The sequence below is a fragment of the Salmo trutta genome, chromosome 21 (assembly GCF_901001165.1).
Source record: "Salmo trutta chromosome 21, fSalTru1.1, whole genome shotgun sequence".
NCBI lineage: Eukaryota > Metazoa > Chordata > Actinopteri > Salmoniformes > Salmonidae > Salmo > Salmo trutta.
Genome location: NC_042977.1, coordinates 28,830,107 through 28,849,559, shown reverse-complemented (window position 1 = coordinate 28,849,559; position 19,453 = coordinate 28,830,107). Strand labels below are relative to the sequence as shown.

The window sequence follows — 19,453 nt, the reverse complement described above, 5'->3', positions numbered from 1 at the left end:
GAGCCAGAGTGGATTAATCAGGGGAAGGCAGGGTCAGGGGTTAGAGGTCAAGGTTCATGGTGTTCTGGTGCGTGCATTCTAAGACTAGTAGGCTACCTAGCATCTGTCTAGCTGTCTGTTGTTAGCCTCTCCTCGGTTCCGTGCTTGATCTGTCTCAGTACTGTAGCTAGCTCAGTGCCATGAGACACCGGAGGTCTTTGAAACAGACGATTGTCTAAACATCAGCCGTGTTCTCAGTGGTAGGAGGTTGAAAGGTTCACTGACCTCCGCTGCTGAGCGGTAGATTACTCAAGTGGTTCAAGAAGTAAACATCCACACATTTTCCATAGATTCATTTTTTTTCATTAGGGTGTCTAATTCTTCAAATTGTATAATTAGGCTGAGTGGGTCACCATGACAGTATGCATATGAACATATGATTTATTTTGCACTTTGAGTCCAGCACTTGGTTCATAAGTAATAGATAGCACCTCTAGGAAGTTGCTGAGCCAACCCGATTTTAATGAAGCAGCAAACCATTGAGTAACAGCATATTTCCATGGCTGTATATATTTATTTTAAAAAGTTTTATCACATAAATCACGTTCTCTGTGAGTAAATTAACAGGGAAAATAAAATACTACTGTCCATGTAAATTCCCCCTCTGTGATGTGTGGAAGAAGGTGAAACCAGGTGTAAGAGGATGGTAGAACGCAGCGGAATGCTGTGGTTCTCCAGCTGGCTAGTTGTCCACAGGGTCTCCAGCCTGCCTGCCTACATGCTACCTGCCTTCCTGCCTACCTAGCCTGCCGCATTGGTGAGGGAAAGGGGCCAGTACACACTGCCCCCTGTAGTACCCAGATCCAACCCAGCACTCCCCCTCACTCCCTCGGAGCCAGTGCAGTGAGGCAGGAGTGATGGGCCGTGCTGGGGGACAGATTGTCACCCCTCCTCCCCCCTGCATCCCCCTCCTTTTCCCCCTGGGAGGCCCACGGGGGCTGGTGGTCCAGCCAAGGCCTGGGGCGGGGCAGAGCCTCCTTCCTGTTAGTGTGTTCTCTCCTCTCCTGCAGTACCTGCCATGGTCAACTATCTGTTCTTCCTCTAGCTTCCATCAGCAGGCTTGAGTTGAACAACACCCACAATCACACTCATATACTGTTAAGTTACTTAACGACGCTTTATGGCGGGGCTGATCTTGTAACAGTGAATAGCTGGGGTGAGGAAAATGACCAGATCTCAGCATTCTTGGTGGCCACACTGTCTTCTCTGGCATGGTTTCATCATTGGCTCCAGGAGAACACTCAGGTTCATCTTCATGATGATATTGTACATGGGGCTATAAGAGACACATCATATGCATCTTGCTCTCATGTCCCTTTCCCATGTTCTGTCACATTCTTTTATGACATGTTCAGTGGTTTCTGCTCTCACACATCTCGTCTGTCTTCAAGACGTCAGAACAGTGGGATCAAGACCCATGATAAGTAATGGAATCCCTCTCCTCCTCTCCTCGCTCTGTCTCACTCTCCCCTTCCATGTCCTCATGGAAAGAAAAAGGCCCCAGCTCGTAAAAGATGACTGGCCGCCCTACTTTCCCTCCGCTGGCCCTCCATTTGTCTATGTTTCCTGGGACGCCACTGGGGCACTGTGATTTCTGGGACAGTGACCAAGTGCTACTCTGTGCTGGGGGACATGGGTAATGTGGACAAAGTAGTTGACAGTTTTCTGCTTCCCCGTGGTTGGGGCAGACAGAGCCGTGAAGGCCGGTATAATGGACCCCAGGCCACTGAGACAGCTAGGCAGCAGTTTAATGTTCCAGCTTCTAGTGTCAGGCCCTGTGTAAAAGCCTCCCCTTGACTGCCATTTTGGTGTGTGTGTTGTGTTGTGACAAGGCGTGTCATTGTGAGCATGACGTTACAGGAAGTGACACGTTGCTAAGGTGCCGCTGAAACCCTGGGAAGCGCATCCTTCTATCATTCTCTCTCTCTCTGTCCTCCAGTAATGCACCCATCCCTCTCCTCTCTCCTTCCTGCCCCTCTTTTTTCCTCCTTTAGTAGTGTTGCTGTAGTCCCCTCTGCCCTCTCTTCCTGTAGCATGTCAGATTTGATTGTTATTTGGCAGGGGGAAAGCAGGGCCTGACATTTCTCACTGATGTTTAAAAAACATACTGTGTTTGCTAAGAGAGAGTGGGAGAGAGAGCGCAAGATAGGGAAAGAGGGAGAGAGAGAGGGAGGATAGAGAGGGGGAGAGAGAGAGAGATGGAAGGCAAGGGCATGCAAGGCTTGGCATTAAATCCATCTCCAATGGGCAAGAGAGGACACTCAATATTCTAGTTCTACGTGTGTGTGTGTGTGTGTGTGTGTGTGTGTGTGTGTGTGTGTGTGTGTGTGTGTGTGTGTGTGTTGTGGTAGTATTTGTGAGACTGGTGCAATAAGCCATGTCTGGCTACCTGGCACTTCTCTTTGAGTGCTGCTGGGAATGTTCAGCACTCCATTTTGACTGGATGTGATTTCTTTTTAACCAGGGCTGTCGCAGTGTAGCAGTGGCACTGTATGTAAAGCCTTGGGGCTGGGCTCGCTCCAATAGCTCTGTGTGGGGTCCTGAGTCGGCTCAATGATCCAGTCATCTGAGGAGAACTGGAATTAGCCTGTAAATTGAAACCATTGAAACCTCTTTTTTCATGTGAGGGAAACGGGAGTCTCTTTAGCTAGCTAAGCTGAAGCCTCTCGCAGCTTTCTAGCCTCTGCTTGTTAGATCTTAAGTGGTTGTGTCACATAAAGCACTGAAGATGATATTGTGTTGTTCAAACATGATATCATGTCTGATATGAGCTTCAGAATGTGCTTTGAGATGACACATCAACAATGACACATTAACAGTCTCGAGGGGATTGTCAGACTACTTTTACCAGTACCCATAAAGGATGCCTTGTTCTTCTTCTCTCTGAATATGAAGTAGGGTCATAGCGTTATATCAGACGCTTTGGCAGTGCTTTGTTTATTCAATGAATCGCCAATCCTTGCTGTGCGAAACACACAGACACGCAAGCTTGTGCACTCACACTCAAGCACACACGCACGACCACACACGCACGACCACACACACACCAGTGCATGACCACGCACACATACACTCACGCACCCTCACTCATGTACGTGCACACTGATACAGTTCCTAGGAAAATCCCTATAAAGATTTCTGGTATGATATTTTTTTTTAAATGATTTGGGAAAGGTGCATTGATGGTTCTCTCTATCATAAGAATATGCAGTGTTGGGGAAGCTTCCAATCACTTCACAGTGGAAGAAGTTAAGCTACACTAATGGTACCCTTAATAAAAAATATAGTTTACTTCACTGAAGTTACTTTGAAAAAGTAGTTCACTTCATGCGAATTACTTAAAATGATCCTATCTGAATCTGAAATGTCATAGAATACAAATTGCAAGAACAGATCACTCTGGAGTCAGATGTCAACAAAATGTGTAATTTAGCCAAATTTAAATTAAACACAACAAGTGAGAATTAGGTATACAAAATGTGTTTCAAGTGAGAATTAGGCAGGTCTCATGCCGAAAAAGAACGGACATTCTTGCCTATTTCACCCATATTTTATCTTATTTTAGCAAAAAACGCTAGTGTGTAGTTTCAAAAGTTAGCTACACCATGACATGGTAAAACAGTAATGAACTACTGAAAACACTACCGAGATGTGAATTTAGTTCAACTACCACCAAGCTACTACCAAATTTAATTCAATTACTAGTTGAACTAAATGTAGTTCATTACTCCCCAACACTGAGAATATGGAACAGGTGTTTGACAAAAGTCTAGCGGTAGAATTGACAGAAGATCTCCTAAAGCCTTCGTCTGATAAGATAAGGTAGTGGATTTGGATAAAAGTCGTCTGTCTCTGGAATAAGAGACGAGGTGCTCTAGCCACCCCTGTTTAGTTCTGTCAGGCAGAGATAAGACTCCTTGAACTGCTCCCAGGAACCCAGACAGGAAGTCACAGGTGCCAACAGTGAGTCATTCCCTAAGCATGGCCCTTAAAAGCTTAATGCTGTCTGTGCGTTATGACTGGATAAAAAAACAATCACTAGCAGCTTGTCGTCAGTCGTTAAAGTTGATGTCCATAGCGGTGATTTAGGGGTAGAGGCCATAGACTGACACAGAGGCTTGTCTGGTCTAATTTATCATGCTACGCAAGCTGGGAGGGGAAACATGCTTTCACCTCTTCTGTCAAATTGTCCTAGTTCTGATGACAGGGCAGAGAGAGGTGGAGTTACATTGTACTGCACTGTACTGCACTGCACAGTCCTGCACTATAGACGTATAGAGTATGAGATGCTAGAACGTATTCATATTCTCACTCACCTCAACCATAATGACCACACCTGTGACTTCGCTGCATTCCTGCTCATTTCTCAACATGTTTTATAGTGAAGACATGAGGAAGAATGGAGACACAGAAATTTCAACTAACAGATACTGTACTGTAGCTATATTTTTGCACTAAACGCTTGAAGTGAAGCGCATGTCAGCTTACGGGCCGTTAAGAGCAATGTCTGTGTGTGTGCAGGAGCAGTAATGGCAGCAGGTCCCTGGCTGAAGGGCTTATTTGAACAGCCATATTTACTCAGTGAGAGAGAGCTAAAAATGAACATGGAAGAGAGGTGGGACACAGAGAGAGTGTAGACTGGCTTGGAAGCTCAGGGTGATTGTGTATGTGCATGTGTGTGTGTGCGCCCGCACGCGCGTGTTCGTTTGTCAGTGACTGTGTTTGTGGTGGGTAGTTTTGTTAGGTTGTGATTATTGTTATATATTTTTTTATTTTACTTTTATTTTACTAGGTAAGTCAGTTAAGAACAAATTCTTATTTACAATGACGGCCTATCAAAAGGCAAAAGGTCGACTGCGGGGACGGGAGCTGGGATTAAAAATGAAAAATGAATAAAAAATATAGGACAAAACACACATCACGACAAGAGAGACACCACAACACTACATAAAGAGAGACCTAAGACAACAACATAGGATGGCAGCAACACATGACAACTAATAGAGGAAGGACAAAAAACAAACAAAATATAACTATTGTAAAATAGATTGTGTCTGTAAAATGTGTATAAGATGTATAAACTGAAGGTCGAAGCCTAAGTGTTATTGTTTATTAGTTTACTCCAATTGGAGGAAGGGTGGTAGGGTTTGCAGGGAATAATAAAGGTATATTCTAAAAAAAGTATGTATGTCTATATAGGTATGTGTATGTATATATGTGTATATGTATGCATGCGTGTATGTATATGGATATATATATTTACCCAAAAAATATATGGGGGATTGGAAATGACGCAGACAATTACATTGATGGAAGCAACATTCTTTCCTCAATATTAAGCTGATCCACCCCTAATTAAAAACTAAATATTATAATAATAAATAAAACACATGACAACATAGCATGGTAGCAACACAACATGACAACAACATGGTAGCAACATAACATGGCTGCAGCACAACATGGTAGCATCACAAAACAGGGTACAAACATTATTGGGCACAGACAGCAGCACAAAGGATAATAAGGTAGACACAACAATACATCACGTGAAGCAGCCACAACTGTCAGTAAGAGTGTCCATGATTGAGTCTTTGACTGAAGAGATTGAGATAAAACTGTCCTGTTTGAGTGTTTCTTGCAGCTTGTTCCAGTCGCTAGCTGGAGCGAACTGAAAGAGGAGCGAGCCAGGGATGTGTGTGCTTTGGGGTCCTTTACAAGAATGTGACTGGCAGAATGGGTGTTGTATGTGGAGGATGAGGTCTGCAGTAGGTATCTCAGATAGGGGGGAGTGAGGCCTAAGAGGGTTTTATAAATAAGCATCAACCAGTTGGTCTTGCGACGGGTATACAGTTTACAGAGGAGTATAGAGTGAAGTTATGTGTCCTGTAAGGAGCATTGGTGGCAAATCTGATTGCCGAATAGTAAAGAACATCTAGCCGCTCAAGAGCACCCTTACTTGCCAATCTATAAATTACATCTCCATAATCTTGCATGGGTAGGATGGTCATCTGAATCAGGGTTTGGCAGCTGGGGTGAAAGAGGAGCGATTACGATAGAGGAAACCAAGTCTAGATTTAACTTTAGCCTGCAGCTTTGATATGAGCTGAGAAAAGTACAGTGTACCGTCTAGTCATACACCCAAGTACTTGTATGAGGTGACTACCTCAAGTTCTAAACCCTCAGAGGTAGTAATCACACCTGTGGGGAGAGGGGCATTCTTCTTACCAAACCACAGGAGGTGTTCAGAACAAGGTTAAGGGAAGAGAAAGCTTGTTGGACACTAAAAAAGCTTTGTTATAGAGCGTTTAACACAAAATCCGGGGAGGGGCCAGCTGAGTATAAGACTGTATCATCTGCATATAAATGGATGAGAGAGCTTCCTACTGCCTGAGCTATGTTGTTGATGTAAATTGAGAAGAGTGTGGGGCCTAAGATCGAGCCTTGGGGTACTCCCTTGGTGACAGGCAGTGGCTGAGACAGCAGATGTTCTGACTTTATACACTGCAGTCTTTGAAAGAGATAGTTAGCAAACCATGCCAAAGTCCCCTCAGAGACACCAATACTCTTTAGCCGGCCCACAATAATGGAATGGTCTACTGTATCAAAAGCTTTGTCCAAGTCAATAAAAATAGCAGCACAACATTGCTTAGAATCAAGGGCAATGGTGACATAATTTAGGACCCTCTCTAGGGTAGGGGGCAGTATTTTCACATCTGGATAAAAAATGTACCCGATTTAATCTGGTTATTACTACTGCCCAGAAACTAGAATATGCATATAATTGTTTGATTTGGATAGAAAACACCCTAAAGTTTCTAAAACTGTTTGAATGGTGTCTGTGAGTATAACAGAACTCATATGGCAGGCCAAAACCTGAGAAGATTCTGTACAGGAAGTGCCCTCTCTGACCATTTTTTGGCCTTCTATACCCTCTTTATCGAAAACAGAGGATCTCTGCTGTAACGTGACACTTTCTAAGGCTCCCATAGGCTCTCAGAAGGCGCCAGAACGTTGAATGATGACTTTGCAGCCCCTGGCTGAAAAACAGTAGCGCATTTGGATAGTGGTCGATCTGAGAACAATGAGACGGGTGCGCGCGTGCACATGAAGAGTCCATTTTACATTTTCAGTCTTTGAACGAAATATTATCGCTATTTTACGAGAAAAATCGCATAAAAATTTATTTTAAACAGCGTTTGACATGCTTCGAAGTACGGTAATGGAATATTTTGAATTTTTTTGTCACGACATGCGTCCGCGCGTCACCGTTCGGATAGTGTCTTGAACGCAAGAACAAAACAGAGGATATTTGAACATAACTGTGGATTATTTTGAACCAAAACAACATTTGTGGATGAAGTAGAAGTCCTGGGAGTGCATTCTGACGAAGAACAGCAAAGGTAATCCAATTTTTCTTATAGTAATTCTGAGTTTAGTGAACGCCAAACTTGGTGGGTGTCAAATTAGCTAGCCCGTGATGGCGAGCTATCTACTCAGAATATTGCAAAATGTGCTTTTGCCGAAAAGCTATTTTAAAATCTGACACCGCGATTGCATAAAGGAGTTCTGTATCTATAATTCTTAAAATAATTGTTATGTTTTTTGTGAACGTTTATCGTGAGTAATTTAGTAAATTCACCGGAAGTTTTCGGTATGTTTGCTAGTTCTGAACGTCGCATGCTAATGTAAAAAGCTGGTTTTTGATATAAATATGAACTTGATTGAACAAAACATGCATGTATTGTATAACATAATGTCCTAGGAGTGTCATCTGATGAAGATCATCAAAGGTTAGTGCTGCATTTAGCTGTGTTTTGGTTTTTGTGACATTATATGCTAGCTTGAAAAATGGGTGTCTGATTATTTCTGGCTGGGTACTCTCCTGACATAATCTAATGTTTTGCTTTCGTTGTAAAGCCTTTTTGAAATCAGACAATGTGGTTAGATAAAGGAGCGTCTTGTCTTTAAAATAGTGTAAAATAGTCATATGTTTAAGAAATTGAAGTAATAGCGTTTTTAAGGTATTTGAATATCGCGCCACTCGATTCCACTGGCTGTTGACTAGGTGGGATGATTTCGTCCCACATACCCTAGAGAGGTTAAGGTTGCAGTGACATATCTATAACCTGAGCAGAAACCAGATTGCATACCAGAGAGAATACTATAGACATCAAGAAAGCCAGTCAGTTGATTATTAACAAGTTTTTCCAACACTTTGATGAACAGGGCAAAATAGAAATTGGCCTATAAATGTTTGGATCAGCTTGATCTCCCCATTTAAATAAAGGATGCACCGTAGCTGCCTTCCAAGCAATGGGAACCTCCCCAGAGAGAAGAGACAGGTTAAAAAGGTCAGAGATCGGCAATGATAGGGGCAGCAACCTTAAAGATGAAAGGGTTTAACCTCTCTTGGGCAGGTGGGACGCTAGCACCCACGGTTCACACTATTCAACAGCCAGTGAAAAATCAGAGCGCCAAATTCAAAACCACAAATGTCATAATTCAAAGTTCTCAAACAAAGGACTATTTTACACCATTTTAAAGGTACACGTCTCCTTAATGTAACCACATTGTCCGATTTCAAAAAGGCTGTATGGCGAAAGCATAAAGTTAGATTATGTTAGGACAGTTCCAACACAAGAAAAAGCACACAGCCATTTTCCTAGCAAGGACAGGTGTCACAAAAACCAGAAAACCAGCTAAAATGATGCACTAACCTTTGACGATCTTCATCAGATGACACTCCTAGGACATCATGTTACACAATGCATGCATTTTTTGTTCGCTAAAGTTCATATTTATATCCATAAACCCCATTTTACATTGGCGCGTGATGTTCAGAAGATATTTTGCCTCCAATACTGCCGGTGAATCAGCACAAAAATGGACAAAAATAGTCACCATAAACGTTGATAAAATATTAAACTGTTATTCAAAGAATTATAGATGAACATCTCCTTTATGCTAACGCTGTGACAGATTTCAAAAAAGCTTCATGAGGAAAGCACACTTTGCAATAATCTGAGTACTGCGCTCAGAAAAATACACTAGGCAATACAGATACCCGCCATTTTGGAGTCATCTAAAATCATAAATAGCATTAGAAATATTCACTTACCTTTGATGATCTTCATCAGAAGGCACTTCCAGGAATCCTAGGTCCACAATAAATGTTGCTTTGTTCGATAAAGTCCATAATTTATGTCCAAATTGTTAGCGCGTTCAGTAAGCTACTCCAAGTGTAGGAAGCGCGCGGAAAATGTCACGACGAAAAGTAAAAAAAGTTATATTTACGTTCATTCAAACATGTCAAATGTTGTATAGCATCAATCTTTAGGGCCTTTATCACTTAGAACTTCAATAATATTCCAACCGGATGATTCCATTGTCTTGAAAAACATTTTGGAACACAGCTCCCTCTCACGTAAATGTGCGCCAATGAACTGATGTCCTTCCCTGGGTCACCAACTTCCCCACCTTCTTGTTCGCTCTCTGTTCATCATAGACGCCTCAAACAACTTTCTAAAGACTGGTAACATCTAGTGGAAGCCTTAGGAAGTGCAAAATGAACCCTAAGTCACTGTGTGTTCGATAGGCAATGACTTGAAAGGACTACAAGCACCAGAATTCTCACTTCCTGGTTAGATTTTTCTCAGGTATTTGCCTGCCATATGAGTTCTGTTATACTCACAGACATCATTCAAACAGTTTTAGAAACTTCAGAGTGTTTTCTATCCAAATCTACTAATAATATGCATATTCTAGTTCCTGGTCCTGAGTAGTAGGCCATTTAATTTGGGTACGTTTTTCATCCGGCCGTGAAAATACTGCCCCCTACCCTAGAAAGGTTAAACCATCTGACCCAGCTGTTTTTTTGGGGATCAAGTTTAAGGAGCTCCTTTAGCACCTCAGTGACCGCATGCAGGGAGAAACTTTGTAGTGGGGCACGGGAAAAAGAGGGAGGAGCATCGGGGCTAGTCGCATTGGAAAGGGTGGGAGATGAGGAAATGTTGGATGGGCAAGGAGGCATGGCTGAGTCATATAGGAATCCTGACTTAATGAAGTGGTGATTAAAGAGCTCAGCCATGTGCTCCTTGTCAGTAACAACCACATCATCAACATTAAGGGACATGGGCAGCTGTGAGGAGGAGGGTTTATTCTCCAGGTCTTTAACCGTTTTCCAGAACTTCTTGGGGTTAGACCCACAGAGAGAGATCTGCTCCTTAAATGAACTAACTTTGGCCTTCCGGATAGCCTGAGTGCACTTATTTCTCATTTGCCTGAACGAGAGCCAGTATGCCTGAGTATGCGTGTGCCAAGCCTTTCACCAAATTGAATTCTTGAGGTGGAGTAACTCTGACAGATCACGGTTGAAACAGGGGCTGAACCTGTTTTTAATTCTCATTTTCTTTATGGGGCCGTGTTTGTTAACAATACTACTGAAAATATCAAAAAAGCAGGTCCAAGCATCTTCGACAGAGGGGATCAAGCTGATTCTATACCAATTTACAGGCCAAGTCATGAAGGAAGTTTGCTCATTAAAGTTTTTTGCAAGCGTCTTTGACAAATCAGGACAGGTCGTTTCATTGGGCAGCCATTACGAACACAGGCTGTAAAACAGTGATCACTAAGGTCATTACAGAAAACACCAGACTGATACCTATCAGGATTATATGTGAGGATAACATCAAGGAGAGTAGCCTTTTCTGGGTGTTTGGAGTCATACCTTGTTGGATTATAATCTGAGAAAGATTTAGGGAGTCCCATTGCTTTAGGACTTGATCAGATGGTTTAAACATGTCCCAGTTTAGGACAAATTCATACTTAGTGTAAGAGGCCAGGAGAGAGCTTAGGGCAGGTAGGGTACAGGCTGGTGCTGATGATGGATGATATCATCCAGCAACAGTCAACAAATCAAATCAAATCACATACACATGGTTATCATATGTTATTGCGAGTGTAGCGAAATGCTTGTGCTTCTAGTTCCAACAGGGCAGCAATATCTAACATGTAATCTAACAATTCCACAACAACTACCTAATACACACACATCTAAGTAAAGGAATGGAATAAGAATATACATTTATGGGTGAGTAATGACAGAGCGGCAAAGAGCTATTTGAAAGTTTAATGCTTAAAACCAGCAAATCAAATTGTTTGGGAACAGACTTGGCAGAGACAACCGAGCGCTGAAGGTGTTCCTTGGTAAAGATTGCCACTCCACCACCTTTGGAAGATGTGTCTTGCCGAAAAATGTTATAACCAGAAAGGTTAACATCAGTGTTCAAAACACTCTTTCTTAACCACGTCTCAGTAATGACACATCTGGATTGGAGCTGTGAACCCACACTTTCAATTGATCCATTTTAGCGTTAACGTGCAAAAAAAAACAGGCTTTTACGAGAGCAGAAATCAGTGAAGCAGATATCAGAGCAGAATTGGGGCTAGCAACAGTAGATGGGCTAGGGTGTACATGCACATTTCCAGATATCCTCAGCAGTAATACAATCAGGGCACGGCAGAGGACAGGGAGAGCTCTGCAGTGTTGATTTATGACATTTGAATGTGCATTAGATGGCAACGTTGTACTACAATTTCATCAGGGTTGAGTGTTTCACTGAAGCCTCGATAAAGGTTAGAAGTTATAGTAGTTATACATTTAAGTGAAAGCTGATATGCCAAGATTATTTTGTAATAAGTAGCCAACAGAGCCAAACAATATTTTGTTTTTAAGTGCCACCATTCCCTGTGGACCTCCAACTCAGAACAAACCAAGAAAGATAACATATTTAAATTTAGCTTAAAAAAACATATTTGTAATGCACAAGTCTTAGCTAGAGAACGAGCACACTCTTACTTAACAGATGTCAAATGAGTTTCCAGCTGTCCCCTGTATCAGCCCCGCAACCAAGTTGTTTTGTTCTATGTAGCAGACATTTAAAGGAAAGAGAGAGAGAGAGAGGTGGAGAGAGAAAGAGAGTCCAGAGTAAGAGAGAGAGCCCAGAGAGAAAGTGAGAGAGGAAAGTGCCCAGAGAGAGAGAGAGAGCAAGCGAGAGAGAGAGGGGGGAGAGCACATTTCTTTCTGGTCTGGCAGGAGTGCATTTTGAGAGAGAGAGGGGAAAGAACCCAGAGAGAGACCATAAAGAGAGAGAGATTAAAGACTCCAGAGCCCAGAGAGAGAGAGAGAGAGGAGCAAGGGAGAGGGACCTAAGATGGAGGTCTTCCTCCCAGGATGTGACAGGCTGTTGGCTGGAGGATGCTCAGGAAGGCCTTGGCAGGCCAACAAAGACATCCCTTCAGCTCCAGGGTGTACTTTTTCAGGCCTCAGAATACCCTTTGGCAGCGGCGCAGAGCGCTCTGGCGTGCACAGGCCCCAGAGACGGACGGACGGGGAAGTATAGGCCTGCTCGCCTCGCTTTTATTTACTCAGGCTGATGAGGCCTGGGCATTTCTTGTCTGGGTGAAGTAGGGAAAAAACAGAGCCTCTCTCTCTCTCTCTCTCTCTCTCTCTCTTTCCTCTTAGGTCTCCTGGGGTTGAACGGTACTTTCCATCTGCCGTTGTTCACACACTTGTCTTGGCGGTGTGTGTGGGTGTGTGTTGGGGAGGGGGTTGTGTGTGTGTGTGGGTTACCTGAGCTCTTGTCCTCAAGTGCTACCACCATGGTGATATATGAAAAACATATAAAATATGCCTTGGCGATGATAGGGGCAGCAAAACATATAAAATATGCCTTGGCGATGATAGGGGCAGCAAAACATATAAAATATGCCTTGGTGATGATAGGGGCAGCAAAACATATAAAATATGCCTTGGCGAGGATAGGGGCAGCAAAACATATAAAATATGCCTTGGTGATGATAGTGGCAGCAAAACATATAAAATATGCCTTGGCGATGATAGGGGCAGCAAAACATATAAAATATGCCTTGGTGATGATAGTGGCAGCAAAACATATAAAATATGCCTTGGCGATGATAGTGGCAGCAAAACATATAAAATATGCCTTGGCGATGATAGTGGCAGCAAAACATATAAAATATGCCTTGGTGATGATAGTGGCAGCAAAACATATAAAATATGCCTTGGCGATGATAAGGGCAGCAAAACATATAAAATATGCCTTGGTGATGATAGGGGCAGCAAAACATATAAAATATGCCTTGGTGATGATAGCGGCAGCAAAACATATAAAATATGTTGTATAGTGAACACAAGTTATCTCAGTAGTACTAGCTACGAGGGTTCAGTCACCACCTGTTTGCCAAAAGCCATATCAGTGCGTCTTTTGAATGGTACACCGACATCCTTTCAAAACAATGTCAAGTGTTAGTCGGAATAGCAACAGAAAGCAGCGTAGATATCATTCAGAAGACATTAGGTCACACAGGTATGATTAACAAACAGTCATGTTCCTGGAATACTGTACTCACAGGTCCCATGTCAGCACAGCTATAAGGCCTACATACATACATCATCAATTCCCTTATGTTAATCAACAATGTGGCACCATGGAGCATGTTAAGTCAATTAAGCATCTGACAGTTCAACTCAAATGATGGCCCACATGTGTACCTTACTCATGACTCCCACTCCCCACTCTTGGGTTTGTATGTTAACTAATGTATGCAGCTCAATGTAATAAAGACATGATATAAATAATATAAATCAGTCAACAAAGAAGGGAGGAGGCAGCCTTGACAGCATCGCAATGTCTGCCGGCGATGCCATCATCATTTAAGACAGGCGGAATTAGATTTTGCCTTGTATATATCTTGTTATATGTGTTTGTTTGTTTTGGTCTCGTCTCCTAGCTAACATGCTTGACTATAAGGCATTGGTTAGGGTCATCCCTCTCTGCTCGCTGTCTACTCCAACCCTGGGAGAGAGAGAGAGTGTGTGTGTGTGTGTGTGTGTGTGTGTGTGTGTGTGTGTGTGTGTGTGTGTGTGTGTGTGTGTGTGTGTGTGTGTGTGTGTGTGTGTGTGTGTGTGTGTGCGCATGCGCAGATCCTCCCACTCTGTGGGGGAGGGCATTCCACTGACTCACCCATCCTCCCTCAAAGCAGAATAAAACAACATGGATGAACTGGATAAAGAAAGTCAGTAGATGCTTTGGTTTTCTGCCTGCTCCTTGAGTGAGAGCTTGTGTAAAGTGGGCTGTGGGGGGCAGTGGGGGGACAGGGGAATAACCTCCAACCCCATCTGTTTCCTGAAGATAGGCCCTGATGACGGCTGTAAGTGCTCAGTGATGGTATGTTATCCTGACGAAAGGCAGATCTCTCTCCCCAGCAAAAACAACAGAATGAGAGAGAGGGAGAGGGAGAGAGAGACTTACAGTATGTGTCAGCTGAAAGATAACGTGGTGAAGGGGAAGGTTGGATGCTGGAATGATGGAGGCTTAATGCTTTTCCTTCAGCCGTCCCATAAATAAATAAGTAAAATAAATCTGTGCCGTTTCCTCTTGTTTTTCCCGTTCCAATGCAAGTTTTGGCCTTTTGACTTGGGCTTTTTTTCTGAAGGGGTGAGATTGTGTGGTTTTATTCACGTAAAGAAGTTCACAGCACTTAGAATTGGGTGGAGGGAAGAAGTGGTTCGTCACCTTTTGAACATCCTGGAAACTGGTGTTTATATCACACTGTGTGCTGTGTTACGCACCATTGGAATGTCAACGAATAACCGATTGTGATAACGGTAAAAGCGAGGGCACATTGGCAGTTGTTCTGATGTCCCCAGGTCATTCACTGCACCTGCTTGTCCTTGGGTGAGGTATTTATCCTCCCCCACGCTCCCCCCATCACTCTCTCTCTGACCTCACCTTAACCCTTCACAGTGCCCCCTGGCACACCTTATCTATCCAGCACCGGCTGCCTTATGGCTCGGTTTAGCCAGCGCTCACTCTGCTCAGCCAATATTCTATAATCTAATATCTAGAACAGATTAATGGTCAGAACAAACCGCGTTTCTCATAAAAAGTTGTTCATTTTGCGGTCGAGACGAGAGTGTAGTTTTTGCATATTTATGCACAGTGTGTTTCAATTTCTGTCTTTGTTTCAAATCACCCTTTTGACTTTTGTTTTCTTGTCTCCCTTGACGTAAGGTCATTTTAAAGCCTATTATTTCATAGAAGCTATTCAGGTAATTGCTAAAGAATAATAAACATGTCCTAATTTACCTCATGTGGGGCTTACATCTTGAAGCTCCCCATTGCCTTGTGTTGGGGTTTAAATGTCAGAGAGTTTGCATTGTGAGTCACAGTGGGCTAAGCCATTACATGGCCACATACAAGGTTAATTGTGGTAAAAGCGTTTGAATTTTTCTTTCCTTACCTGTAATTATACTTTAAATAGCAGGTTGAAATGTACAATTTTAGATAACTCCTAAGATGAGGCATTGTTTCCTGTGAGAGGCAAGCATAATGCAGTAACAACAGAAAAAATGTCAAAGTAACAATGGAATGTAAACTCATACTTAGCTACCTTGCAATTACCATAATGACAAATGCCACAGCAGCCAACCTTTACTATTTAACAGAGCTGAGACAAATGAGTTCCTAATGCAATCTGACAAAACACCTCTCTCTCCCTCTCCCTCTTGTTCCCCACTTTCTCTTACCTCTCTCTCCCTCTCTCCCCCCTCCACTCTCTGTATCTATGTACAGACGGTGTTGATCTCGATGATGACCCATCCTGTTCTTGGCCTGCATCATCTCCATCCAGTAAAGACCAGACTTCCCCCGGCCACTGCGAAGACTATGATTTTGGCGAGGATGAAGGGGGCCCCGGCCTACCGTACCCGTGCCAGTTCTGCGACAAGTCCTTCAGCCGTCTGAGCTTCCTCAAGCGCCACGAGCAGAGCCACGGTGACAAGCTCCCCTTCAGTTGCACCTTCTGCAGCCGCCTGTTCAAGCACAAGCGCAGCCGCGACCGGCATGTCAAGCTGCACACCGGCGACAAGAAATATCATTGTGGCGAATGCGACTCGGCCTTCTCACGCAGCGACCACCTCAAGATCCATATGAAGACCCATGCCTCCAACAAGCCCCACAAGTGCCCTGTGTGCCGCCGGGGCTTCCTCTCCTCCAGCTCCCTCCACGGACACATGCAGGTCCACGAGCGGGGCAAAGACAGCAGCAGCAGGGGGTCAGGCAGTGGATTCTCCAAGGAGGAATGGAAGCTGAAGGAGACAAGGAAGTGCAGCCGCTGCGAGGAGGGCTTTGACGTCCCTGAGGAGTTGCAGAGGCACATCGCTGAGTGCCACCCTGAGTGCTCTCCGTCAGAGGACGGGGGCCTGGGTGGTGCCCTGCAATGCATCTACTGCCACGAGCCCTTCAGCGATGAGGGCGTCCTACTGACCCACATTGACCAGGCCCACAGCCACGACCGGAAAGGTCACTGCTGCGCCGTCTGCTCCGAGCACTTCCTCTCCGTGGAGGACCTTTATGCCCACATGGACATCCACCAACTCCCTGAGTCCAGTAACCACAGCAACAGCCCTTCCCTGCTCACTGTGGGCTACACCTCTGTCTCCAGCACCACCCCGGACTCCAACCTCTCCGTCGACAGCTCCACCATGGTGGAGGCCGCCCCGCCTGTGCCCAAGACCCGGGGTAGGAGGAAGAGGGCTGCCCAGCACACCTCACATGACATCGGGGGGCGCTCCTCCAAGCAGCCCAAGATCTCCTACAGCTGCATCTACTGCAACAAGCAGGTGTTCAATAGCCTGGCCGTACTTCAGATACACCTGCGGACCATGCACCTTGACAAACCTGAGCAGGCACACACCTGTCAGTTCTGCCTGGAGTTGCTGCCCTCCCTGTTCAACCTGAGTGAGCACCTAAAGCAGGTGCACAACGCCGAGGACCATGCCGCCCTGGTGGCCAGCCTGCCCGATGCCTTGCTCCAGTGTAACTTCTGCACTGAGGTGCTGAGCAACCTCAACGCTCTTCAAGAACACATCCGCTGCTCCCACAGCTTCCCCAGCCCCGTGGCCAAGGAGAGCAATGCCTTCTTCTGTCCCCAGTGCTTTATGGGGTTCTTGACCGAAGCCACGCTGGAGGAGCACGTCCGTCAGACCCACTGCGAGGCGGGCAGCCTGCGTTTCGACTCCCCCCTGGTAGTGACCCCCAAGGAGCCCGTCGTGGAGGTGTACTCCTGCTCCTACTGCACCAACTCGCCAATCTTCAACAGCGTTCTGAAGCTGAACAAGCACATCAAAGAAAACCACAAGAACATTCCGCTGGCGCTGAACTACATCAACAATGGGAAGAAGTCTCTGCGGACCCTCAGCCCTTCCTCACCCATATCGATTGATCAATCTTTCCTTCATGGTTCCTCCTCTCGTGGCAATCGTGGCATTAGCGAGTTCATCTGCAACCAGTGTGGGGCCAAGTACACCAGCCTGGACCTGTTCCAAACCCACCTGAAAACTCACCTGGACGGGATACAGCCCCAGCTCACCTGCCCCCAGTGCAGCAAGGACTTCCCCAACCAGGAGTCCCTGCTGAAGCATGTGACGGTCCACTTCACCATCACCTCTACCTACTACATCTGCGAGAGCTGCGACAAGCAGTTCACCTCAGTGGACGACCTGCAGAAACACCTGCTGGAAATGCACACATTCGTGTTCTTCCGCTGCACCCTCTGCCAGGAAGTGTTTGACTCCAAGGTGTCCACTCAGCTCCACCTGGCCGTCAAGCACAGCAACGAGAAAAAGGTGTACCGCTGTACCTCATGTAACTGGGACTTCAGGCATGAGGCTGACCTGCAGCTCCATGTCAAGCACAGCCACCTGGAGAACCAGGGGCGGGCCCACCGCTGCATCTTCTGCGGGGAGTCCTTCGGCACGGAGGTGGAGCTGCAGTGCCACATCACCACCCATAGCAAGAAGTATAACTGCCGCTTCTGCAGCAAAGCCTTCCAAGCCATCGTACTTCTGGAGAAGCACCTGAGGGAGAAGCACTGTGTGTTCGAGGGAAAGGCCCAGAACTGTGGCGCCAATGGATCCACCACCGGAGGTGTGGACCACCACCCGGCGGCCAAGGACGACGCAGAGCTACAGGGTCTGTTGACCAACAGCCATGGTGTAGGGGTGGCAGGATCAGGGGGCGTGTTGGAGTCCCCAAACAACCATGATGGGAGTGAGGAGGAAGTGGACACCGCTGACCCCTTGTTTGGGTGCGACATCTGCGGGGCATCGTACACAATGGACTCCCTCCTCACCAACCACCAACTCCGAGACCACAACATCCGCCCAGGCGAGAGCGCCATGGCGAAAAGGAAGTCAGACATGATCAAGGGCACCCACAAGTGTAACGTTTGCCAACGCACCTTCTTCTCAGAGCCAGGTCTGAGGGAACACATGCAAACCCACCTGGGCCCCGTCAAGCACTACATGTGTCCCATCTGTGGAGAGCGTTTCCCCTCGCTGCTCACACTGACCGAGCACAAGGTCACCCACAGCAAGAGCCTAGACACAGGCAGCTGCCGAATCTGCAAGATGCCCCTGCAGAGCGAAGAGGACTTCATGGAGCACTGCCAGATGCACCCGGACCTGAGGAACTCCCTGACGGGCTTCCGCTGTGTGGTGTGCATGCAGACCGTCACCTCCACCCTGGAGCTCAAGATTCACGGTACCTTCCATATGCAGAAGACTGGCACAATGTCCACCAACCACCCCATCGGCCGCACCACCAATCTGGCTTCCCACAACCACCATCATCACCAACAACACCACCAGGTCAACCAGAAGCTCTTCAAGTGTGCCTCGTGCCTGAAGGAGTTCCGGTCCAAATCTGACCTGGTGAAGCTAGACATCAACGGGCTGCCGTACGGGCTGTGTGCCGCATGTGTCAGCGCCGCTGGCTCAAAGAGCTCCAGCCCCAAGGTAATGAACGGAGGCAGGCAGCAGCAGGGAGGGGGAGGAGCCACGACCCCAGCCATGCCTGCAGCAGCATGGACCGCTCATATGGAGAGTCTCAGCCCCGGGGAGGGGAAAGGCAAGCTGGCCCATTCATCGTCATCGTCCTCCTCCTCTATCTCCTCAAGCGCCGCCAAGACTCGATGTACCAGCTGCAATGTGAAGTTTGAGTCAGAGGCGGAGCTGCAGAACCACACCCTGACGGTGCACAGGGAGCAGGGAGGGGACAGCAACAGCGGGCAGATCAGGACCCCACAGATCTCCCCCATGCCCAGGGCAAGTCCCTCACAGACTGAGGAGGTAAGGGACTTTAATACAATGTAAATAATCAAAAGGTGCCGGTTTCCCTGAGAGAGATTCAACCTAGTCCTACACTAAAAAGCTAATTTAATGGAGATTCTTTATTGACCATGCTTTTTATTCCTGGACTAGGCTTCAACTGTGTCAAGGAAACCGCCCCTATATGATAAAACGTATCTTATAAAATGACCAAATTAG

At 45.8% G+C, this 19,453-nt stretch overlaps 1 protein-coding gene across 4 annotated transcripts in view; it reads left to right on the top strand.

Annotated features, from left to right (window-relative positions):
- The window catches only part of LOC115157114 (zinc finger protein 521-like), a 166,415-nt gene that overhangs the window by 63,093 nt on the left and 83,869 nt on the right, over positions 1-19,453 (top strand). For all 4 annotated transcript variants that reach the window (XM_029705065.1, XM_029705063.1, XM_029705064.1 and 1 more), the window contains exon 5: positions 15,699-19,255. In XM_029705065.1, coding sequence (XP_029560925.1) covers positions 15,699-19,255 — 3,557 coding nt within the window. The remainder of the gene's footprint in view (positions 1-15,698; positions 19,256-19,453) is intronic.